General features: G+C 37.8%; 1 protein-coding gene across 1 annotated transcript; it reads right to left on the reverse strand.

Annotated features, from left to right (window-relative positions):
• On the reverse strand, window positions 1-27,240 carry prdm6 (PR domain containing 6). The gene is made up of 7 exons (XM_039650267.2): window positions 26,409-27,240; window positions 23,533-23,840; window positions 15,900-16,027; window positions 12,075-12,199; window positions 9,103-9,442; window positions 3,704-3,880; window positions 1-966 (listed from the first exon to the last, which is right to left on the reverse strand). Exons 1-7 carry the CDS (start codon window positions 26,800-26,802, stop codon window positions 852-854), a joined length of 1,587 nt encoding a protein of 528 aa, XP_039506201.1. The 5' UTR covers window positions 26,803-27,240; the 3' UTR covers window positions 1-851.
• Window positions 27,241-27,553: the final 313 nt, after the last annotated feature.

Genomic DNA, 27,553 nt, shown 5'->3' on the forward strand with positions numbered 1-27,553 from the left:
GTCTGTACGCCTTAACACTGCAGAAAATGATGCTCTTAGTATTTTTCTCTTGTTTTACAGAACAAAAATCGTAATAAATGTTACTCCTGTACATAATATATGTGTGTGTGCTGTGTATAATAATTTTGTATGTATAAATACCCACATATGCATGTATATACTGTATATTTATAATTTATTTTATATATAAATAACACATTTTTCTTAAATATACACATGCATGTGTGTGTATTTATATATATAAAATAATTATATACACAATACACACATTTTATTATGTAAATTTTGGATGCGCTTAATCGTTGCACAGCACTAATATATATAGATCTATGAATAATCTTATGAAAATAATCTTGTTTTCCCTTTGAATTGGCAGAAATGTGTTCATTTTGATCAATAATATCTTAAATCTCCAGTTAAGAATGTGTAGATATTTAGCTTCATTTGTTAACATTAGTCAAATAAAAAGCGAACCATGAACAGTCGTGTTTTATTACCGAACGTTAACGATGATAGATACTGGAACACACGTGTTGCTGGTTGTGTTAGTGCGCAGGAAAGTAAAAACGAGACAAACACACCGAGAGCGTGAGTTTCTGCAGTCTTCTAAACACACACTCGTTTCACCGACTCATGAATAAATAATCTCCCCAACCCTTGGCCCCGCCCCCAGCCCCGCCCCCATCCACGCCAGGATCGATAACTCTTAACATCTCCCTTATTTTATTACTGCTTTTGGTTTTGTGCGCGTGATTGAGCGTTTCTCTCAGGAAATCTTTGGTTTTGCTTAAGTGTCCGTGACATTTAATCATGATTTTCTCTGGCCGTGTAATTGGGCGCCGGTCAATCAGTTAATCCACCTGGATTGATTCGCTGCTCTCGCTGATGGGTTTGCACTCGTTGGGCATCCGCTGGTGTCGGCTGAGCTGAGTGGCCTGTGTGAAGCTCCGGTCGCATCGCTCGCACCTGCACACACACACACACACACACACGCGAGTCAAACAGAGCAAGCCACATCTGACACATGAGAGCGTGAGGAACGCGAGGTGTAATTGCGAGTCCTGATGACGAGGAACCGTGAGCCTGTCAATAATGTGCGCGGACGCGCGGCCCCCGGGGGCCCGGATCAGACCCGCTGTCACTCACGGAGATGAAGAGGAAAAGCTCATCAGAGGCGTGTCTCTATCCTGACGGCGGCTCGAGTCTCTCTAACAGAACACGCCAGCAACACTTTCAGACTTCAGCTTTACACATGCGTTCCCTGGGAATCGAACCCGTGACCTCGGTGTCGCGAGCGCGTGCTCCGCTTCAGTGTTCCTGACAAATGTAATTTAATAAAATGTGTTATTCAATTACTAAATGTTATTTTTTTTACATTCTCTGTCCTTCAAAGACTATATATCTATATATATACACTGTAAAAAATATTGTTGGTTTAACTTAAAATTTCAAGTTAATTGAAAAGGAAAAAATCAGTTAATACAATGAAGTAAATTGATTTACTCATCAGAAACTACATAAATTATTTAAGTTGATTTGACAAAAGAAAAAATGTTGATTACAAATCATGAAAATATTCTATAATATACATATATAATAATCATCAAATACAAATATATATATATATATATATATATATAATATACAAAATATTAGAATACGATAAATATGTACAGTATGTACAATTATATTTGTTTTTTTAATTATAAAAATATAGAGTTTAAAAAAATATATACAATGTATATCACTGTAAAACCTAACAAGTTAAGCTAATTTAATAAATTTTAAGCGAAAATTTAATAAAATGTGTTATTGAATTACTAAATGTTATTTTTCACATTCTCTGTCCTTCAAATACTATATATATATATATATATATATATATATATATAATATACATATATAATAATCATCAAATAAATATAATATACAAAATATTAGAATACAATAAATATATAAAGTATATAAAATTCTATTTTTATGGGTTTTTTATTATAAAAAATGTAAAACCCAACAAGTTAAGCTAACTCATTTCATTTGAGGAAACCAATTGCCTCAATTCATTTAAGTTTATAAATAAAATTAGTCATGAGTACTCTGAACTTATTTTATTCAAGTTCACTAAAAGAATATTTCTTAAAACACAATTAAACTTTACACTGCATTTAATTCTGTATATAGCACTTTAATAAGTAAAAACACTGTGTGTGTGTGCATATATATATATATATATAAAATATTACAGCAGGAATACTAAAAAATAATATAATATTACAAAATAATAACGTTCTCCTCTCACATTCTCAGTCATGCATGAACGTTGTTTAAATATAAATATAAATCACAACTTCACATTCAGTTATAATTTTAATATTCATAATATTAAATATTTAATCTGAGATACTTTTGATGCAAAAACATCTTGCAAAAAAGATCTTGCTTTTGAGAAATTACTTTAGTAATAATGAATTATATATCATTGTATTTTATTTCTTGTCATGACTTTTTTCCTGTAAATGCGTTGACAAATATCTTATGTGAACACAATCGTGCCAATGAAGTACTTTAAAATGAAACATGTGATCCACTGGAAATGAGACGAGAACGAGAGTTTATGCTTGAAGAATAACAAGATATTGGCAGATATTTTTTAAGCATTTCGAGCACAAACTCAGTTAACTGTGATCAATATCTGGATATGTGTTGTGTTCTCCAGAGCGAGTGCTGAATGCAAGAATGTAAATGAAGTTTATGAATGTCCTGACGGCCGCATTAATCGGACGCTCCGCTCGCTCCATCAGGAGAACTCAATAACGCTATCGACGGACGGCGATCTCTGCGCGCTTCATGATTGTGTTTGTGCTCTGCGTCTCTGAAGCGCTGATGACACGTGTGTGTGTTTCGCTGATTACTTATTAGACGCTTGATTTGTTCCTGGAACAGAGGAGCACTCACACACACACACACACACACACACACATCATCTCTGTTCTCTCGGAGTGACCCGAGCGCTTCTGTAACGCAGTTTCACATCGACACACTTGTTGTGTTGTAAATAATAACATCTGATTAACATGAGTGTGTTTGCAGACGGCACACAGAACACACATTCATCAATCAGATTCATTACTATGAAAATAAAACTATTAAAAAAATTGTTTTTGAAAAAGGAAACATTCTAATTAAATATATATATATATATATATATATATATATATATATATTATTAAAATTAATATTTTTGTAACATAAAATGTATACTTTTAAAAAATGAAGAGGTTGCAAACATGAGTTAAATGTAAAAGAATATATATATACAATGTATAAATATTTGAAACTACAATTAAAAGGTTATATATATATATATATATATATATATTAGTGTTTTCAAATTGTTGGTGTATGTTAGTGTAAGTGTGTGTGTTTGAGCATGTGTGTGAGTCTGTGTGTGAGAGAGTGTTTGTGAGTGTTTGTTAATGTGCGTGTGTGTGTGAGTCTGTGTGTGTGTGTGTGTGTGTGTGTGAGTGTGTGTGTGTATGGCAAGCGTGAGTAAGCCGAAGCCATTGTGTTTTGCTCAACCAGTTGTTGTTGATAAGTCGATCTGTAATATCTAATGTTCAGATGAAGAGAGTCAGGAGTGAAGCGTAACAGTGAATGCAGAAGGATGCGTTTCTAGGAACGGATGGTACTCACTGTTACTTACTTGAAAGGCTTCTCCCCGGTGTGTGTGCGTATGTGGTTGTTGAGTGTGGTCGCGCCGGCGAACGCTCGTCCACAGTATCCGCACTTGAAGGGCCGGTCGCTGGAGTGTGTGACCACGTGATTACGCAACTCTGACGGCTGGGAGAACGACTGAGAGCAGTGTCCACACTGATACGGTCTGAAACACACACACACACACACAGAGCGTTGCCATGGCAGCGTGACCCTCATCAGCACCGGGGCGAGAACACACTCCGGGACATCGATCAATATCTGAGACCCGCGAGAGACCCCGACTCGTCGTTAGTGAAGAAACTCTGAGATCAGCGATGATTCCGCGCCTCAGTCTCAGTGTGTGTGTGTGTGTGTGTGAGGAAACACTGACACGCTTCTCATCACTGACAGACTCTTAAAATGTAAAACACATTTAAGTATGCGACATCGTAAAGAAGTCTTATACTGACTTTAATCTGTTATGATGAGAATGATTGAAAAAAGTAATAATAAAAAAGAAAATAAACATTAAAAAATACACATTATGTTTAATATTCTAAAATTATTTTTTTACATTTTTTCATTTTAGAATTTTAAACATGCATACTATATATTCTTTTTTGCGTTTTTTTCGGAACCCTCATTACGTTTGTCCCGTAGTCGAGCATGTTTTTAAATATTTAATATATGTAAAATTGTTTTTAAAAAAGGTATAATTATATTATAATAATTAAAAAAAAAAATTAGTATAATATATAAAAAATATGTATATGAACAATATATGTAATTATATAAATAATTATGTATCTAAAAGCTCTATATATATTATAATTGTATAAAAATGTTTAATATAACATGATACACTATAATATTATATATAATATATAATTATATATATAAAATAATGTAATATATTATATATCAATCTATGCATCAATCTAAAATGTCAAAATTGTTTTTGAAAAAAGAAAAAATATTTTATAAAAATACCCCATCAAAAAACCCTATATATATATATATATATATATATATATATATATATATAATATATATTAAATAAAATAAAATAATGGCGTGAGGTGTTGTAGATCTGCGCGACTGACAGCGTTCCTGTGATGGAGCCGAGCGTGACTGAAGTTTTTCTGTTTGCAGATGCAGTGAAGGTGAATATGTTAAGATGATGGATGTGTGTGTGTGCACTGGTGATTAATGTGCGGTTATTGTTTATTACTGCAGGACGGGCTCGGACATAAACAACCTCAGATCTCCAATACTGCGCTCCCAAAACCCTCACAGAGCAAACCGAGACATCACTATGATCATGTGTTTACGGCTGCGCACTAAAAGCACAGTGAAAGCGTCTCACTTTCCTCTTTCAGAAGGAGAATATTTATCTGAGCTGGTTAATTCTGCTCGATATCGTAATGAATCGCTCTTTCCAGGGCTTTTCCCGTCATCGCCGTGATGGATGTGAGCAAACAAAAACAAGAAAAACACCTCCAGTCCAGACACACTCAGCAAAACACATCAGCACAAACCCATTTTTTTGCAATGATCCCATGATTTATCCTCTCTAAAATGTACATATAAACTAAACATCAATAAATATGTATAAGCCAAAGGCCATAAAGTAAATGTGAGATCATTTAAAACAGATTCCCGGAGTCACGCCGGCTTCCGGGCCAAACTCCGGCTCATCCCAGATTGCCTTGTTCAGCTAAATTTTATCTGCGCCTCGGGGTCATAAAGTTGAGTATTGACAAAGCCTCACATTGACTTCATCTCCTCGGGTCTCCCGCAAACATTTTTCTTCTGTATGAATATTAGTTTATTGAATAAGTGGCATCTGTTTTGCTCTGCATCACCTTTGGAGTGGGTATTTCTTTGTGACGGCGGCAGCGGATTTATGGCTCTGAGAAAATAGAGCTAAGCAAAAAATTTCCAATACATCCTCAGCTGCGTTTAATTAGGTTTAGAGATGTTACACTCGTGTGGCTTTCTGAGGAGAAACTCCAGATTCAGACAGAGAGAACGTAATCTTCCAGAAACTTCTGACGCTCTTCGGCATTTAGCGAGAGTTTTCTGGCTCGCGTTTACAATGACTGGAAACGTTATTTTATTTGTTTATTTGTTATTCTAAATTCATTTTATTTGGATAATGCTCAATGTCCCGAAGTTAGAGGGGAATTAGTAGTCGTATAAGTTTTCTTTCTTATTGTACAAAATATTGTAAATTTTTTCAAAATAAATAAAAACACTAAATTACAACAAACAAAAAAAAAATTCAATGACTGGAAGCATTCAATGCTCTTCAAAATTGACACTATTGAAGTGAACCGAATTAACATTGAACTTAATTGTATTTCTTTCATAACTGATGATTTTAGTAACATTGACACTATTGAACTGAACTGAATTAATCAAACTGAATTTAACTGAATTACTACAATAATGTCTATTGGTTTAATAACAGATGAACTTTGCAACACTGAAACAGTTATTGAAATTATTGAGCTGAATTGAATTTGTTTCATAATATATTAATTTTACTATATTGGCACTGTTATTGAACTAAATGGGATTTTTCATAATTGATGAATTTAGCAAAACATTGGCACCATTATTAACTCAATTGAATCAACATTGAACTGAATATAACTGAATTATGACACTATTGTCTATTAGTTGCATAACCGATGAACTTTGAAACACTGAGCCAGTTATTGAACTGAATTGAATCAACATTAAACTGAATTGGATTTTAATCATAATTGAGGAATTTAACAACAGTGACACCATCATTTAACTCATTTGAATCAACATTGAGTTTATCATAATTGATTATATCATAATATATTAATTTTGCAGCATTGGCACTGTTATTGGACTGAATTTCATGTTTCATAATGATGAATTTTGCAACGTTGACACTATTGAATTGAATCAACATTGTACTGAAGATCTGAATCATGACTATTGTCTTCTGTAGAGCTGCTTTACAGCTGAAATTGGATTTGTTTCATAATAGATTAACTTTGCATCGTTGACACTACTGAACTGAATTGAATCAACACTGAACTGTCATTATGACATTATTTACTATTAGTTTCACAACTGATGAACTTTGACACATTGACCCTGTTATTGAACTGAATTAATTTTTATTCATAATTCATTAATTGTGCAACATTTAACCATTTATTGAACTGAATTGAATTTTTTTCATAATTGATGAACTTTGCAATATTGATACTGTTATTGAACTGAATTAAATCAACACTGAATTTAATTAATCCGTATTAGGACACAATTGCCTTCTGTAAAGTTGCTTTATCGTTTATTCATTTCATAATTGATTACTTTTGCAACATTTACACCATTATTGAACTCAATTGAATCGTCATTAAATTAATTGAATTAATATTGAACTGAACGGTGACACTATTTTCTTGACCTTAACTTAATTAATTTTGTTTCATAATTGATGAATTTTGCAACATTAACACTAGAATGCAACAGGACATTTCTGAATTGAATCAACATTTAACAGAATTTTAACACCATTGTCTTCTGTAGAACTGCTTTATACTTGAATTAATTTAAAAATTGATGCATTTTGCAACATTGACACCATTATTAAACTGAATTAAATCAACACTAAACTGAATTAATTGTTCATAATGGATGAATTCTGAAACATTGACACTTTTACTGAACTGATCAACTGAATTATGACACTATTTTCTTTACATTAACTGAATTAAATTTGTTTAAGAATTGATGAACTTTGCAACATTAACCCTGGTATTGAACTGAATTAAATTTTCACATTTAATCAATTTTGCAACATTGAACCTGTTCAATTTGTAATAATTGCTGAATTTTGCAAAATTGACACGACTGAATTGAATTGAATCAACACTCAACTGAATTGATCTGAATTATGACTATTTTCTTGTGTAGAGCTGCTTTACAGCTGAAGTTGGATTTGTTTAATAATGGATGAATTTTGCAACATTGACACTTACTGAACTGATCAACATTGAATGAATTGTATGAATATTGAGCTGAAATATGACACTATTTTCTTGACATTAACTGAATTAAATTTGTTTAATAATTGATGAACTTTGCAACATTGACCGACCGTCATTGAACTGAATTTAATTTTTCACAGTTAATCAATTTTGCTACATTGAACTGAATATAATTTTTCATAATTGATGAATTTGGCAAAATTGACACGACTGAATTGAATCAACACTCAATTGAATTGATCTGAATAATGACTCTATTTTCTTGTGTAGAGCTGCTTTACAGCTGAAGTTGGATTTGTTTAATAATGGATGAATTCTGAAACATTGACACTGTTACTGAACTGATCAACTGAATTATGACACTATTTTCTTTACATTAACTGAATTAAATTTGTTTAAGAATTGATGAACTTTGCAACATTAACCCTGGTATTGAACTGAATTAAATTTTCACATTTAATCAATTTTGCAACATTGAACCTGTTCAATTTTTAATAATTGCTGAATTTTGCAAAATTGACACAACTGAATTGAATTGAATCAACACTCAACTGAATTGATCTGAATTATGACTATTTTCTTGTGTAGAGCTGCTTTACAGCTGAAGTTGGATTTGTTTAATAATGGATGAATTTTGCAACATTGACACTTACTGAACTGATCAACATTGAATGAATTGTATGAATATTGAGCTGAAATATGACACTATTTTCTTGACATTAACTGAATTAAATTTGTTTAATAATGATGAACTTTGCAACATTGACCGTCATTGAACTGAATTTAATTTTTCACAGTTAATCAATTTTGCTACATTGAACTGAATATAATTTTTCATAATTGATGAATTTGGCAAAATTGACACGACTGAATTGAATCAACACTCAATTGAATTGATCTGAATTATGACTCTATTTTCTTGTGTAGAGCTGCTTTACAGCTGAAGTTGGATTTGTTTAATAATGGATGAATTTTGCAACATTGACACTTACTGAACTGATCAACATTGAATGAATTGAATCAATATTGAGCTGAAATATGACACTATTTTCTTGACATTAACTGAATTACATTTGTTTAATAATTGATGAACTTTGCAACATTGACCGTCATTGAACTGAATTTAATTTTTCACAATTAATCAATTTTGCTACATTGAACTGAATTTAATTTTTCATAATTGGTGAATTGAATCAACACTCAACTGAATTGATCTGAATCATGATTGTCTTCTGTAGAGCTGAAGTTGGATTTGTTTAATAGTTGATGAGCTTTGCAGCATTGACACTGTTACTGTTGATCACTGAGACCCATCTTTGAAACGATCTGGACTGTATAAAGCGCTGTAGAAATATAGAGTGAGCGGTACCTGTCGGGGTTCTGCGTGCACACGTGCATCTGCAACAGGATCCTCTGCGTGAAGGTCTTGAAGCACTGGCCACACTTCCACAGGTGCCAGTCGCTGAACTCCGAGCTCAACTGGCTGGTGGACGTGGGGCTGGCCAGCACGCGCTGGTTCTTCACGCTCAGCTGGCTCAAACTGGACTCCATGTGGCCCGTCTTGTCCATCAGGGAGAAGCTGCGCGAGCAGGGCGACTGGGGGAACACTGTGGAGCGCAGGGCCAGCGGCGACGGCTTCGGGCTCTTGCTGAACGGCTGGAGCGAGTCCTGCCGCGTCATGGCCTCCATTACAGTCGACGGCACGTTCACTGCCAACACACACATCAGAGAACAGAACACACACATCTGAGTGAAACATGAAGCGCACACTCACTTAAGAACATTCATGACGGCGATCTGACAAAGAGTCACATGATACACACGACACTTACAGTATGGATACACTAAAGTTTAATGATTGGTGAGATGTTTTTCAATTTCTGAAAGAAGAGTCTCTTCTAAAGCTGTGTTTATTTGATCACAAATACAGTAAACCAGTGAAATATTATTGTAGTGTAAATCATCTGTTCTCTATGTGAATATACAGTAAAGTGTAATTTATTCCTGTGATTTCCAGCATCATTACTCCAGTCTTCAGTGTCACATGATCCTTCAGAAATCACTCTAATATGAGGATCTGATGATCAACACACAGTTATGATTATTATAATTATTAGTATGTTTTTTTTTAAGAATTATTTTTCATGATTCTTTCATGAATAGAAAGTTTAAAAGAACAGCATTTATTTGAAATATAATCTTTTGTAACATTATACATTATAAATGTATGTATGGTCATGTGTGATCAATTAAAAATGATTAATTTCTTAGATTTTTTGTATTTGTAAATAGCTATAATTTGAATCATGAATGCAATATATTTCATAAATAAGTTTATTAATTAAAAATAAATAAATTATTTAAATGCATTTTATAAATTGACATACATTTTATTTTTATTTATTTTTAAATAATTATTGTTTTATTTTTTAAATAAAATATTATTCTACATTTATGCATTTGGTGACGCTTTTATGCAAAGCATTTCAAGCTCCACATTTACATTATCGCTTCTTGCTTTCCCTGGGAATCGAACCCATGACCTTGGCGTTGCAAGCTCCAGCACTCCACAGTTTGAGCTGCAGAAAAGCTAAAGATAATTATTTAGTTTTAAGTGTTTTAAATCATTTAAGTAAATAATCAGGAACTGCGATCTTCAGGCGGTTTACAGTCAGACAGCGAAACAGAAACACGTCCATCATCAAACCTCGCTCCACATTCTTCATCACGCGGCACGCTGTGCACATAAACACTGAATTAGCCCACTGTAAGACGAGACATGTGAGAGCGCTGTGATTTAATAAAGCCGGCGCATTCGATGCAGAATGAGTTATGAATCTCCAGAAGTCGTCTGATCACCGCTGAGCGTCAGTTGTAGACGAGCGATTCGCTCTGAAAACACATCAAATACGTCGACTCGTGCGATGCTCCTCCTCAGGGCTTCGGTCTCGCTGGAACACACTATTATCCTTTCATAACTCATGAACTCTGCAACATCGACACACTTACTGAACTGAAGTTAATCAACATTGAACTAAATTATGAGACTGTTGTCTTAGATTGAACTGGATTGATTTTGTTTTATTATTGAAGAAACAGGGACACCATTACTGAACTGAATTGAATTTGTTTAATAATTAAATGAACTTTGCCAAATTTACATTGTCATTCAACTGAATTATTTGACAAAATTGAAAATATTGAAGTGAACTGAATCAACACTGATTTATGGACAACTGAATTATGAAGGTCTCACAAAAGATATAAAGTCTGAAAAATGAATGAAAATGAAGTGAGTTTGTGTTTAAAACAAGAACAAAGTCAGAAAATAATCTTATTTTTCTCTTTGAGTTAAGTGTATTTTTCTGACTCCACTGACAAATTTCTGTTCTTGTTTTAAACACAAACTCACTTCATCTTAATATCTTCAGTCATTCTGCTTCTCCAGTAAACGTCTCCTGATTTAAGAGTGTTTATCTGTGCTGGAAAACCAGACAAACTCATTTCTGCAGTGCAAACCACAGCGTTTCAAAAACATCTTTTAGTGTTTCTGATGAGATAATGCGAGCGCTGAAGACCGTCTCACACGCGTCCCATCATGCACTCGAGCGTTTGGAAGGAACGAGCGCTGTCTAAACAGAACATGACCAGACTGAACTCATAAAGTGTGTGTGCTGTAAACACTGAGCCGTCACACTCGCTCTCGCCTCCACAAGCCTTAGCTTTTGCAGAAACCGCTTTTTTAAGGACTACAACAAACGGCCGGTAGAACTACACGAGCTTCCTCCCAGGTTAGTGACATCACCAACCCTAGAATTTACATAAGCCCCGCCCCCGGGAACGAGATTTATAGATTATCATGACAGAATATGACTTGAAGATAGTGAACTGCGCATCAGATAAATTAATAAATCATCATATCATAAATTCATTAACTAACACTCAGAAATGTCCTGTTGCTCTACGTGTCGTCACTTCTTCTCTTTGTCTGACGCCGGTTTGAACATAAAAGGCTAAAAGTTTTACGATTTTCAGTGCGTGTGTGTGTGTGTGTTAGCAGCTCCGATTACCTCACACACGCACTGAAAATCGTAAAACTTTTCACACACAGGAGCTCTTGAAGCTCCGCCCTCTGCGCCGGGAGCAGCAGCTCATTTGCATTTAAAGGGACACACACAAAGACTGCATGTTTTTGCTCACCCGTGAAAAGCGAGCACTTTTAACATGCTATAAGAATATATCTGTGGGGTATTTAGAGCTAAAACTCCACACACACACACACACACACACACGCTGGGGACATCAGAGACTTGTTTAACCCCTGTAGACTGCGAGACTCACAGTTTTCGTCCTGAGCGACGCACTGCAGGGGGATCCCGAAGAAGGACGTGTAGCTGTCGTTGTACCACACCAGCAGCTCGCTCCCTCGAGGGATGTCCGAACACGCCCGGTAGAAGATACACGACCTGGAACACACAAATATACCATAACACACCTCAATCCATTAGATATCACATTTACATTTAATCATTTAGCATTTTATTACACATTTATTATGTGAGGCGAGTGAAGAAGTAAGTTACTGCTGAGAGTATAAGAAGTCCAGTAGCACCGTAAACCAGCTCAATCTCTTCCATCTCAGGTAGGGGTATTACTTTATTTTATTTTTACTCTTAACTGTTTTTATTTATATTGATTGCATTTACTGAATGAGCACTGTGCCACTGTTCGTCCGACTGTTACTGTACTATTTTACTTTTGATACTGTATTTTATTTTTATTATGATTTTTTTTTATTTTAAACTGTTTTAATTATTCTGATTTCTTGTGATTATTTTAAATTCTTCCATGTAAAGCACTTTGAATTGCCACTGTGTATGAAATGTGCTATATAAATAAACTTGCCTTGCCTTATCCAAAGTGACTCTATCACATCATTCACTCATTCTTGATCAAACTAAAAAAATACACCAAAAAAGCTGTTTCAATTACATTAAATAATGTTTATAAAACAAAATGTGCATTTATAACGGACTATCAAATACGTAAATCCGTTATAAAATATATTAAATTATTAATTCTCATGTGGCTATTAAAAAAAACTATTAAAATCAGTTTATCTTGACATTAAATAATCTAACAGCACATGTAGAAGTCAAACTCGTGGTTTATTTTCACTTGAAGGGTTCAGAAAACATTATGATTGAAGAACTTCTCCAATTCTTAAAGTCCCCCTGTGGTGTAAATCCTGCATTTAATGTGTTTATGTGGTGTGTTTAATCCGCTTTAACACACACCGTGTGTCCGTTGATAAGTGGACAGCATTGCTGAAACTGCAGTGAACCAAAGACAGTCTCAAAAACACGCTTTGAAATCGCTGGTGTTTCTGACGTCACAAACCACCTTGTAACCAATCGGATCAACGTGTGATCGACAACCAGTGCATCTCTGAGTGGAGGCGGGGCTCATTTGCATATTCATAGAACCACGCATACTAAATAAGGCGAGGGTGTCGAGTTACAACGTGTGATCGTCAACCAGTGGATCTCTGAGTGAGTGAGTGGAGACGGGGCTCATTTGCATATTCATAGAACCGCGCATACTAAATGAGGCGAGGGGGGCGAGTTACAACGTGTGATCGTCAACCAGTGGATCTCTGAGTGAGTGAGTGAGTGAGTGAGTGAGTGAGTGGAGGCGGGGCTCATTTGCATATTCATCGCTCTGAAAGTGATTCCGACGATATCGTTCCTTTGTGCCGTCATCGTTATAGTCTCTGTTATATATTTAGAACCAATATCTTCATCGTTGTCATCCTTGGTGTGAACTAGCTTTAAACCAGCTAACCTCAGTCTGCCGGATCAAGCACAGCTTAAACTGAGAAAAATGCCTTCAAATATTTGACTCTTTGGTCTTCGGGGGGGAAGTGCTGAGATGGGTGCATTTTATTAATTCTTTCCACCGCAACATCAAAATAAAACAAAGGCCGAGTCCATAAATCACCAACATCTCACGAGCCACGAGAGAGAAAACACGGCGTAGCTTGAGAACCTCGTAACGCCTCGTCTCTCAGCTCGGCTTCACTCAACGTAAACACTGCAGCACAAATAAATGTAGTGGGAGTAAATGAGTCAGTGTGCCGCTGAAAGAGGCTGTTTGGGGAGCGATGGGTGGCCTCACACACACACACACACACACTCAGAGTGAGTGTAAACCTACTCTTACACGCCTGCCGTCACCTCCAGCGCGCGCATGAATCTCCGCAGATCAAAGCCCGTCTCGGGTTGGGTTTCCCGCGCTGACATGTATTTAGTATTGTGGTTGGAAGAGTAATAAAGTTCCCCGCGCGGGAGACGCCAGCAGACGTTACCGTCAGAGCGAAACAACACGGCCGAGTCCGACTCCATCCATCAGCGCCGCTTTGAAGAGAATTCCATGAAGATATTGCGAATCATAACAGGCGGACCTGGATCTAACGGAGAACGGCCTCCAGCTGATCACGGGGTCAGAGTTCATGACCTCTGCACATCATCAGATCATCAGACTGAAGCCAGGACATGTTTACTGTTAAAAACGCGAGACGGAGGTCACAGAGGAAAGAGGCACAAGAGACGAGTTTAACTTATTTTAAAGGAGTAGTTCAACTCAAAATGTTCATGCACTTTTATGATGGACAGATGCACTTTTATGATGGACAGATGCACTTTTATGATGGATAGATGCACTTTTATGATGGACAGATGCACTTTTTATGATGGACAGATGCACTTTTATGATGGACGGATGCACTTTTATGATGGACAGATGCACTTTTATGATGGACAGATGCACTTTTATGATGGACGGATGCACTTTTATGATGGACGGATGCGCTTTTATGATGGACGGATGCGCTTTTATGATGGACGGATGCGCTTTTATGATGGACGGATGTGCTTTTATGATGGACAGATGCACTTTTATGATGGACGGATGCACTTTTATGATGGACAGATGCACTTTTATGATGGACAGATGCACTTTTATGATGGACGGATGCACTTTTATGATGGACGGATGCGCTTTTATGATGGACGGATGCGCTTTTATGATGGACGGATGCGCTTTTATGATGGACGGATGTGCTTTTATGATGGACAGATGCACTTTTATGATGGACGGATGCACTTTTATGATGGACAGATGCACTTTTATGATGGACGGATGCACTTTTATGATGGACGGATGCGCTTTTATGATGGACGGATGCGCTTTTATGATGGACAGATGCGCTTTTATGATGGACAGATGCACTTTTATGATGGACAGATGCACTTTTATGATGATAGATGCACTTTTATGATGGACAGATGCACTTTTATGATGGACGGATGCACTTTTATGATGGACGGATGCGCTTTTATGATGGACGGATGCGCTTTTATGATGGACAGATGCACTTTTATGATGGACAGATGCACTTTTATGATGGACAGATGTGCTTTTATGATGGATAGATGCACTTTTATGATGGACGGATGCGCTTTTATGATGGACAGATGCACTTTTATGATGGATAGATGCACTTTTATGATGGACGGATGCGCTTTTATGATGGACAGATGCACTTTTATGATGGACAGATGTGCTTTTATGATGGATAGATGCACTTTTATGATGGACGGATGCACTTTTATGATGGACAGATGCACTTTTATGGACTTCAAGACAGAAACAGCCATTACAAAGCTTGCAAGACATGAGTGCAACGGTTAAAGACGTACGTCTAATGCATTAACATTGAAACACTGGAAAAGAAGAGCAATTCTGTTTTTTACGCCACAGAATTAAAAAATTACAATTCTCACACACTCTTACTTACACTCAAACACACACGCACACACAGACAGACAAATACACACTCACTCTTAAACACTCACTCTCTCTCTCTCACACACACACACACACTGAATTGTGAAATATATAAACTAAAGATATCGCAATTTCCTTTTCTATAAAATTCTGTAATATTTGCACTTTTTATATTCTGTGAGAATATATCTTACATTCTGTATTCTTCTATTGTTTTACATGCTGTTAACTATAAATAATATAATCCTAACAGAATAATAATTAGTGTAAGGGGTGTGGTCAGGGGCTAAGGTCAGGTTAGGGGTCAGGGGTCAGTACCTGTACTGCACCACCATCATGTTCTGCTCCCCACAGTGTCGAGCGCAGCGGATGTACCTCATCCAGCTCGACTTGCTGGGCTCGTTCCCGTCGATGAAGTGCAGTAGCGTCCCTTCCTGATCGTAGATCTGAAACAGAAGCATCGACACACACCGTCAGGAGCTTCTGCAGGTCACACAACTGATCCCTCAAGGTCCATTCTAAATGCATTTAATATATGATATCTGTTGAGTTTCTGCTTCATCTTCAGGGATATAAAAACTCCCTTAGTGTTTGTGTTTTGTAGTCATTGGTTAATTGTCCAAATCATGTTCACAGGTGTGTGTGTGTGTCTCTTGTTTAGTCATTAGTAGTCTGTATTTAAGCCCTTATGTGTCTGTGTCAAGAACTGTTACCTGTATCACAAAAGCCAAGTGTTTGTTTACTCCCGTTGGGAAATAATAAAGCTGCACGTGGGTTCTCCAAGCTTGCCTACAGTTCACTCTTCCACGAATTGTTTATTGTTGGTTCTGTGACGTATTGCTTTTGTTCCTCTATTGTAAGTCAGTTCTGCATAAAAGCATCTGCTAAATTCCTAAATGCAGATTTCTATTGAACCGTTAACTTCAAACCTCAAGGGGACTTATTGAATTATATTTGAAGCAGATGTTTTAGCTGAAAGTGGTCAAAGTTTTCACACACAAAAGTTCTGATCCAAATAAAACAAAAAGGTCATTGTAAAAATGGTTCAGGTCAGTAAATGGACTCGGGATGAAAGAAGCTGAACACAGTTTCTCTTCTCGTCTTCAGATGATCCTGATGGATCTCGGTTCAACATGTTCAGTGTAAAACTCTCTCTGACTGACGGGGGTCGGCGTGTCTCACGCTGGTTACGACTGTCAGAGAGAAAAACCCTAAACAGGCCGTAAAGCTGATTAATGTGATCTGAGCCGGCCTGAGGTCAACACACACACACACACACACACACACACACCATGATGTTTCCAGTGTGAACAGAGCGTTTCTACTGATGTCCCGAAACCAAACGCTTCTCGTTGTAAAGTGCCGGCTGGCCGTAACGAGGGTCGGGCGATCGATGTCTCCTGTCACTGCGTTACTTACTGCTCAATCTCTCGTCAGACATTTACGAAGCCTGTAAAGCTGTAAAGAGACACACACATCGATGTCCAGACACACACACACACAGTGAGCTAACAGCCACTCTGACCTCTGACCTCATTACAGCGAGTCCATCAGGACCGACGGCCATTACACTGCTGTCCTCCTCCGCTGTCAAAATGATTCCAGGTCACATGGACACACTTTTTAAAGCAGGACAAGAAATTTGGCGAGGTCAGTTTGTGCAGTGAGACTATACGCCTGCGCACACACATATGCAAACGCTCATATCTATAGACTAAACACGCCAGCGTTTCACAGATTTTTGAAGTTCACACAGAGATGATCACGCTTTTCTACATTTTTCAAAACTTGCACTTGGATCGTGTTTCAGTGTGTGTGTTCTCGAGCTGTGTGTGAATGAACGTCCAGAACACATTAACAGTTTCTGTTTTCAGTTAATCACTAACGATCTTTACAATGGAAGTGAATCAATCAAAACTAACTTTATCTGGACGATAACTTTATTCTAAATCTGCTGTGAAGCCCAAACACTCTCTGTGACTGTAATCTCCTGTTATCACTGTAACGCTGCTGTGAAACGGTCTTTATTATTAAAGCGCTGTATAAATGAAGCTGACTTGAGTGAGGAGGGCAGAGCACTCTGGGTAATGGAGCCGACGCTTTATCACGGGAAACACTCTGAGGTCCTTCGGTCTCGGCCCGCGAGCGTCTCTGGAGGCGATAGAGCCGCTTGTTATCGTTTCGGGAGTATTAACACACACACACACACACACACTCCCGCCCTTAACAACTGACTGTGTACTTGCTGGAGAACAAGACAATGGAGAGAGAGAGAGGAGGGGAGAGTGAGAGAGAATTGAATTGAAATTGAATTTAAAAAAAAATTGAAATTGAGAGAGAGGGAGAGAGAGGTTTAAATGAAGTGGAACACAAACCTCATGTCTGTCTCTCTCTCGATACGTTTTTGTGTTTTGCAGGATTGATAAAGAGGAACTGTTCCACTCTTTGAGTCTGTTTACTGAGGAAAACACAAGTGATAAAGCGGCGGATTCAGGACTCACACACGACCGCACGAGTTATTTCTGCACGCCGTTAATGCCATGACTCTTCTGTAAAAGCTTAAATAAAATGCATTAAAAATCTTTTAAAAAACTAACTAAATAAATGAAATGTATTAATATTTTCACAAACTCTATACAGATTTAATTATATGCAAAATTATTAACATGACAGCGAATAACAAAACTGAGCATATTTTAAGCAGAATAAACAGAGACAAATACTGTTTTAGTATTAAATAAATATGAAGTGACTTTTATAAACTGGACACACAGGGTTAGTCATCCACAAAAGACACGTTCAGTGTTTTCTCCATCTAGAGCTAGTTTCCTCTCCTGACTAAACTCCATTATAAGGCTTCATTTCATTTGATCATTATGCATTTAGCGATGTTTTTCCCTGCGCTCCGAGACTATCAGAACAAACCTGCAATATCATAACAGGCTGAGCTGGATGTCAATATGTGTAATATATAAAGGCTTAAAGTCAGACGAGGTTTAGAAAAGTACAGACTAAACAAGTCTTAAAATAACTAGAAGCCACCATAAAAAACTCAAATGAAAACACAGCGGAGACGCTCGTTCCAGAGCAGGAGAAGCGGGAATAAAAGCAACAGAAGAATTCGGAGGAAAACCAGCATGTTTTACGTTCAGATGAAGCTCATGTTGACACTGAGAGTCTGATATGGTTAAAGATGCTTTCTCTCACAACAGAGACACAAATGAAGCATAAAATAACTTCAGTGACAAATTACAGTGCGTTCTGTGTCAGCAAACCGATGTTAAACAAGCCTTCGCCATAGAACAGAAGATACAATACTTATCCTGGCCCACGGCGCCACGATGACATCATCGCGTCCAGCCAATGACAGCAGGCGACTGCAGGCCTTCCAGATACTCACACTGTATGTGTGTGATCAAATGCATTCGGGCACGCACACACTGCTGTCTATGGAAGCTTCTTTCTGACATGAAAGAATACAAAATCTCACAATTCTGACCTTTAAGAAAAATTCTGAATTGCAAGATATAAACACATAACTGTAGGAAAAAAATCAGATTTGCGAGATATTTTGCGAACTCATAACTGCAAGTAAAAAGCCAGAGTTGCGAGATATAAACTTGCGATTTTTACTTTTATCTTAGAATTTTTATTTTATAACTTGTAACTGAAAGAAAAAATTCAGAATTGCGAGATATAAACTTGCGATTTTTACTATTTTTCACACAATTCGGATTTTATAACTCATAAGTGCAAGAAAAAAGTCAGAATTGCGAGATATAAACTTGGATTTTTACTATTTTTCCCACAATTCAGATTTTATAACTCGTAAGTGAAAGAAAAAAGTAAAAATTGTGAGATATAAACTTGCGATTTTTACTTTTATCTTAGAATTTTTATTTTATAACTCATAACTGAAAGAAAAAAGTCAGAATTGTGAGATATAAACTTGCAATTTTTACTATTTTTCACACAATTCGGATTTTATAACTTGTAAGTGCAAAAAAAGCGAGAATTACGAGATATAAACTTGTGATTTTTACAAATTTTCTCACAATTCGGATTTTATAACTCGTAACTGCAAGAAAAAAGTCAGAGTTGCGAGATATAAATTTGCCTTTTTACTTTTATCTTAGAATTTTTATTTTATAACTCGTAACTGAAAGAAAAAAGTCAGAGTTTTAAGATATAAACTTGGGATTTTTAATATTTTTCACACAATTCGGATTTTATAACTCTTAAGTGCAAGAAAAAAGTAAAAATTGTGAGATATAAACTTGTGATTTTTACTATTTTTCACACAATTCTGACTTTAAAACTCATAATTGCAAGAAAAAAGTCAGAATTGCGAGATACTGTATAAACTTGTGATTTTGAGTTTTTCAGACTTTATAACCCTATAAAAAAATCACTTTTTAAAATGTTCAATGCATGGCAGAAACAAGCTTCCATAATTTTCCATAACTCTATAACTTTGTTAAATGTTCAAATCGTGGCAGAAACCAGCTTGCATTATATTTCATAACTCTATAACTTTTTTAAATGTTCAATGTGTGGCAGAAACCAGCTTGCACCAGCCCAACACAGACTCCGCTCGAGTGTTTCTGAGCATCAAGATCCAGTCCAGCGATGGCGAAGACACTCTGACACACTTCACATGAGCTACAGCATCATTTACCGCAGTAAAACAGCACAGGTCGAGTGTTTAGTTTATAAACGTCACATTACTCAGGCCGCCAGGGTCCCGGGACCGTCATGCGCGCGACCTCATGACAGAAACTCTAACAAGAAACTCTATTTATTGGGCGAGACTCACGCAGAGATATTTGACTTGGACACGCCGACCGTGAAACACGACAAACTGAACTATTCGCCTGATTCATGGCTGGTAAATATGGCTGATAATGGGCAATATCGACGAGAGACGTGTGTACAATATTCCTAAGAAAAGCATTCCAGACTCCGGGTGGGAAAAGCCGGAATAACTCTCTGACGGAGAAGCCAAAGAACTGACAGACTCAGATCCACGACACCAGCGGACGGATAAACACCAGCAGCAGACGCCCCGCAGACCCACTGCATCAACAGCGCATCTGTGTGTGTGTGTGTGTGTGTGAGATCAGACCTGTGCAGAACATACAGGTCATTCACATCTGTGTGTGTGTGTGTGTGTGTGTGAGATCAGACCTGTGCAGAACATACGGGTCATTCACATCTGTGTGTGTGTGTGTGTGTGTGTGAGATCAGACCTGTGCAGAACATACAGGTCATTCACATCTGTGTGTGTGTGTGTGTGTGTGTGAGATCAGACCTGTGCAGAACATACAGGTCATTCACATCTGTGTGTGTGTTTGAGATCAGACCTGTGCAGAACATACGGGTCATTCACATCTGTGTGTGTGTGTGAGATCAGACCTGTGCAGAACATACAGGTCATTCATGTGTGTGTGTGTGTGTGTGTGTGTGTGTGTGTGTGTGTGAGATCAGACCTGTGCAGGATATACGGGTCATTCATGTGTGTGTGTGTGTGTGTGTGTGAGATCAGACCTGTGCAGAACATACGGGTCATTCACATCTGTGTGTGTGTGTGAGATCAGACCTGTGCAGAACATACAGGTCATTCATGTGTGTGTGTGTGTGTGTGTGTGTGTGTGTGTGTGTGTGAGATCAGACCTGTGCAGGATATACGGGTCATTCATGTGTGTGTGTGTGTGTGTGTGTGAGATCAGACCTGTGCAGAACATATGGGTCATTCATGTGTGTGTGTGTTTCTCTAAACGTATCCACCTAATTTGCCGCACAGAAGCTTTTCTTCACACACACACACGATGTTCCTCCTCAGTGTTTCTGTCTCGTTTTCCAGCTCAAATATCCAAACACTCTCAAATCAAGAGACTGAAGATACTGAGTGAGTTTGTGTTTAAATTGAGTCTTGAAATAATCTGAACTGAAAGTGGTGTGACCCGCAGAATAACGAAGCGGATGACGCCGTCGGCTGTGAACGGCAGCGCTGCTCTAACGGACGGTTATTATGAATCTTGTTCTGTCCGTTAAATAAACAGGAGATGAGCTATCAGTGTTATTCTCTCCTAATTGACTGAACAAATGGCTCGTATCAGGTGTTTAACCAGCAAGACTCGCATCCGTCAGCGCCGGGACAGCCGGAGCGTAATAACGCCGTCAATAAAAGGTCAGCGAGCGAGAGCCAGACAGGCTTAATCAAACCCGGATCGGCCGTAATGAGCGCCGCGTTGGGCTCATATTAAACTAATAGATGATCTAACAGGGGAAATATTAATATTAATCCGCCGAGCAATAACAGTCTCCCAGAGTCTGCCCAAGCCTGTGCCATGACACACTCCAGATCTGGCCTCGAGTGTGTGTGTGTGTGTGTGTGTGTTACACTTCACCAACCTCATGCTCCTTCATGTCTGCTGTCCTTTACTGACGTCACACACTGATCCAGGAACAGCGTTCGCTTCAAAACACATCTCTATATCATCTTTCAGACGAAAAACAAAAGCGCCTGAGCTTCATGTGGATCTCACACTGTGTTTCTGACTCGAGTCCAGCACAAACACACACACACACACACTCTTATATCACCAGACATTTACTGGAGGAGAAGAACGACGGAGATATGGAGACGTGATTAATCAACAATGTGTCAAAATGAGTTTGTGTTTAAAACAAGAACAAGCATCGGCGGTGCAGACAGACATAAATGAAGATGATTTTTTCGATTATTTGTTCTTTTTTTAAGCTCAAACTCATTTTGATGCATTTCAGATTTCACTAATTTGGATTCTCCAGTAAATATATCTTGATTTAAATCGAGTCGAGTTTATTTATAGCGCTATTACAGCACAGAGTGTGTCTCAGAGCAGCTTTACAGAGATAACAGGAGAATAATGCAACAGTGTGTGTGTGTGTGTGTGTGTCTGGAGAATATCATCACAGTCATCACAGTCCAGCTTAAGTCAGTTCAGTGATGTTCATTTCTGTTGTAATAAAGTTATTAATTCAGTTCATATATATATATATATATATATATTAGGGCTGTGCAAAAGTTAATTGCGATTAATCGCATACAAAATAAAAGTCTGTTTTACATAATATATTTGAGTGTGCTGTATATAATTATTTTGTATATATAAATACCTATGCATGCATGTATATATTTAAGAATTATTTGCGCTTAAATTCTGTATATATATATAAATACATAATCTATATTATATAAATATAAATATTTTATATAGGAATAACACATTTTCTTAAATATATACATGCATGTGTGTGTATTTATATATACAAAATAATTATATACAGCACACACAAATATATTATGTAAACACAGACTTTTATTTTGGATGCGATTAATCGCAATTAACTTTTGCACAGCCCTAATATATATATATATATATATACTGTATGTATATGGAGTAAACCGTGATGTCATCGTCCAGTTCAGTTCAGTTCTGGTGTTAATGCAGGAGATCAATAATACTGATGAATATTAAATGAAATGATAAAATGTTCAATTAATTTAAGAATGTTTGGATGTGTGTGATGGAAACGAGACACAAACACACAAGTTTCCGAATTCACGCGAAAAATAAAACAAGTTTTTGCATATCTGTCCATGTGTGTGTATAGAGCCGTACACTCGCTCAGCTCGGGTCAGAGGTCAAGCAGATGACCTTTAGTGTGTGTGTGTGTGGGGTTTTCCTCACGCTTTTATCCGATGCATTGAAGCGACACATTTACAGCCAAACCCGAATATACTCAGCCTCATGTCTGCCATGATCAGTGTATTGGCTATAGTTGGTGATCATATCATATCAACATCATATCTGGCGTATGAATAATGAGCGGTTTGACTGCATATTTGATCACATTCATACTGAGTTCCTCAGTAGTTTGCACTGACACACACACACACACTCACCTCCCACAAGTGTCGTGAGTTCCTGACGGACCCCGACTGCAGCTTCTCCAGCGTGAGCGGGACGCCCTGGAAGGGCCCGATCCACGTCCCCTGTGGGATCCGCTGGGCCGCACAGATGCCGTAGCCGAGGCCCGGGACGGTGCTGGTGCACAGACACACCTCTCGAGGCAGATCCCGGAGCCAGTCCGGCACGTCCGGCGTGGGGACGGGCCCCGAGGAGCCGCTGGTGCCCACCAGCCGTCGCAGCGAGTGCAGGGGTCCGTGCATCGGGCACTCTCCGTTACGGTTATCAGCACACATGTCACAGCCTGCGGGACACACACACACACAGATGAGACACACACAACTTTAAATTGTCCCTCTGTCAGACGATGCATGAAGACATTCCCTCTGCGGGTCAGCCACAGATCTGGAGCGAAGTAGAGCTCGTTTCTCAGCCAGATGTGTGTGTATTTGCACGGCTTTAATAAAATATTACACAACTTATTCGCTTTATTTCTTCGTCACTTGCACACCTTGTTCCTCTGTCAGCATGAAGACATTCCCGTCACGCTTTATTTAAGGTTTTATAATTCTCTATTTAAGTCTGAGTAATATTAATAACTGCATGTACCTATAGGGTTAGTAATGATGCATCATGCATTGCTTCTGCTTTAACCGTCATGAAGACTTTAAATCTAAAGCTTTGTTCCGAAAAATAGAGCTTTCCTCATCATGATGGTTGTATTTCTTATATTTCTGCTAAATATTATACAGCTAAAATTAAATTAGGTAGTTTCTTATTTGAATTATTTCTTCAGTGCATGCACACAAACTTTACATGGTGCATGATATATTTGATTTTGGCTAAAATATTATACAGCTAAAATGAAATAAGATCATTTCTTTTTTGCATTAATTCATGAACACAAACTTTAAATGGTGCATGAAGATATTTCTTCAAGCGTGCATACAAAAAAAATCATGAATGAAGATTTTTCAGACATTTTTCATAAATAAAACTTCAGAAATGAATGTAAAAACATTTGCACTTTATATTAATCGTTATAAAAATGTGTTGTGTTTTTACACTTTAAAATATTTTTGCATGACTAATAAAACGACTAGAAATTGTATATGTGACTCCGTGCTGCTCATTAAACGGCACTATAGAAATAAAGCGCGCGGCTCAAAGCAGAATTCTATTCAGTTTTCAAATCATCTAGTTTAGTTCAGTGCATCTGAAATTCCTCATGCAATCATCCGAATATTGTGAAGCCCATGTGTGTGTGTGTGTGTGTAAACGAGCTCATCTGCTGTGAAATATGGGCTCGGGAGCGCGCGTGTAGATAAAGCAGTCTCGTGCCCCGGGAGACGCGCATGTCCCGCGCTGGGATGATGAATGTGTGCCGATGGAGAGATCGATCACTGATCCGGACTCACTCTACAAAACTATACAGCAATTAATTGTGTGTTGTCCGCTCATCCCTCATGTGCTCCCGCGTTTATCGATGAAGATCCGCTGATCACTCACACATCTCGCGGCTCACACACCGGCGCGCGCGTTCGACGCGGAATATAACGGGACCAAAATCATTTGCGCAATTAATAAAGATTCAATTCAGAGCAGCTAAAAACAGCTCTCAGTTGCTGACATTGACAATAAGTGTAATTATCCCAGATTCGATAGGATACCTCATAAAAAATATATTGAATACATAAACTATAAGATTAAAATAAGTCAATTTGAATAGACAAATCAGTTAAAACGATAAAGAAATGTTTTATTAAATGTGTTTTAAAATAAGGCCGAGCTTAAAATGAGCGTTTTCTTCAGTGTGAATGTGTTTTAAGCTATTTCTATTCATTTTAAGTTGAGTTCATTTCCTTAATTTAGGAGAATAATTTCAGCATTTTCGTGTAAACTGTCGCGCGCTGATCCGGATAATAAAAACAAGACTCTACAATAACTCGAGAATAAAATCAATTCATCAGAATTCAGTTCAATGACCTGCACACATCCTTTAGCCTAGCCTGGAAATAACTCGTTTAAAAACAAGATAAAAAAAAAAACTACAACTAAAGCTATTTTACTATAAAACTAAATTATTCACAGTATAATTGGTTACACTTTATGTCATAGTTATAGTGCAATTACTGAGTAATATTATATTAAGCATGTGAGTACTTATAGGGATTTGGTTGGTAAGTTGCATGTAATTATGCATAATTTACTGTCATTAACTATGATAAGTAGGCCTACATGTATAACAAGGAAAATGTAAAATAAAATGTTACCTGATACTTCTAGCCTAAATGCACGAATACACAACATGACATAAATTGACATTTTTCCCGATAACATTTATAAACACGGCGATCATTTAATTCGAAACTCCTGAAAATTATGTCCTATTTTTTCAAGAATCATATGGATTATAGTTACAGGCTACTGTGGGATATTTTGTTATACGTTTTTCACATGTGTTTTAAAGTAATGTTTTGCAAAGAACTAGAGAATTAAAAAAGTTCCCATGCATGATCACACACTGAAACCGCCTCTCCTTTAGCCTATAACCGAATCCGGTGACGCTTTTTATTAGTGTCTTTGGCACACATAACTGAACATTGTACATGCAATTATGCAACTAACCCTAAGTACATGTTGTTAATTATTTTAGGCCTTTATGCTACTTAAATGCATAATTAAAAATAAAGTGTGAGCCCGACTTTTTATTTTACAATGTCTTATATAAGCAATTTAAAAACAGTAAATTATGCATGCAATTAGCTAATCCTAAACATAAAAGTGCATGTTGTTAACTGATATCACTCAAATGCACGATTGAAACGAAGCGTGCGTGTGTGTGTTTGTGTGAGAGTGTGTGTGTGCTCACGGTTATTGGCGTCTCCGTTGCTGTTGTTGACCGGGATGATCTCCATCCTCTGCTGCCCGTACAGATAATAGTCCAGTTCCTCGGAGCTCAGCTTCAGTCGCGAGCCTTTATCATTCTTAAAGTTGGACGACAAACAAAGTTCTTTGGCTTGAGAAGCGGCTCCGGTGTCGAACAGCGCGTGACTGAGGGAGCGCGCGGGAGACTCGGTGGACGAGCTCGAGCTCACGGAGATCAGGCTGGCTCTCGGGACCGGCACCGGGACCGGCACCGGGTTCTGTGGGAACAGCTGCTGCCAGTGCTGGATGTAGGTCGGGTCCACTTTGAGGAAAGCAGAACCGCTGGGCTCGCTCGGCTTTAGCATGTCCGACACCGAGGAGGGATGATGGACTCTCATGTGCTCTTCCTCACCGAAGAATCGATCCAGAACCACTTCAACTAAACTAGAACAACCAGAAGTGGAGAAGCCGAGCTGTTCTGCGCCTCATGTTTCTGGCGATCGCGAGTAAAGACACACTAACCCTGTCAGAAGAGTCCAGGCTGCGACTCCGGGACACTCCATCCGCGCGCACGCGCCCTCCGCCCACTCTCACGCGCACCGCGCGGGCACGTGCCCCTGGACGGACGGACAGACACAGAACAAAAGTGATGCTGAGCATCTGTCTCACTCACGCCGGTTTGATTTATCAGTCCTTTTTTTTCTTTTTTGAAGGAAAGAGAAGTTTACGCCGCGATCGGACAGCCGCTCACTCTTAAACACGAAGGTGGTTTTCGCAGTGATGCCATACAAGAACCATTTTCCTAAAAGAACACTTGGTAACACTTTATTTTAATGTCCTTGTTACATATGTATGTTACATGTAAATTATGCAGAATCAGTAACCCTAACCCTACTCAGAACTCCTCAATATATAATTACACTCTAACAAAACCTTAAAATAAAGTGCAAGCTGGTGTGAAGAACATTTAATAATCGAAATAATCTCATGCGCAATGGAAAGATTATGGGTGTTTAACGACGCAAATGAAGAAGCTTTTTTTCATCCTAAATGCCCGTCAGACTTTTACAGCTGTTTTAGTTTGCATGATGAATCATGCATTATTATTTTCTCGCACTAGATAAGCGTGTAACTGGTCCTCGGGTTCCC

Source organism: Pimephales promelas, chromosome 14 (assembly GCF_988280905.1).
Source record: "Pimephales promelas chromosome 14, fPimPro1.hap1.1, whole genome shotgun sequence".
Classification (NCBI taxonomy): domain Eukaryota; kingdom Metazoa; phylum Chordata; class Actinopteri; order Cypriniformes; family Leuciscidae; genus Pimephales; species Pimephales promelas.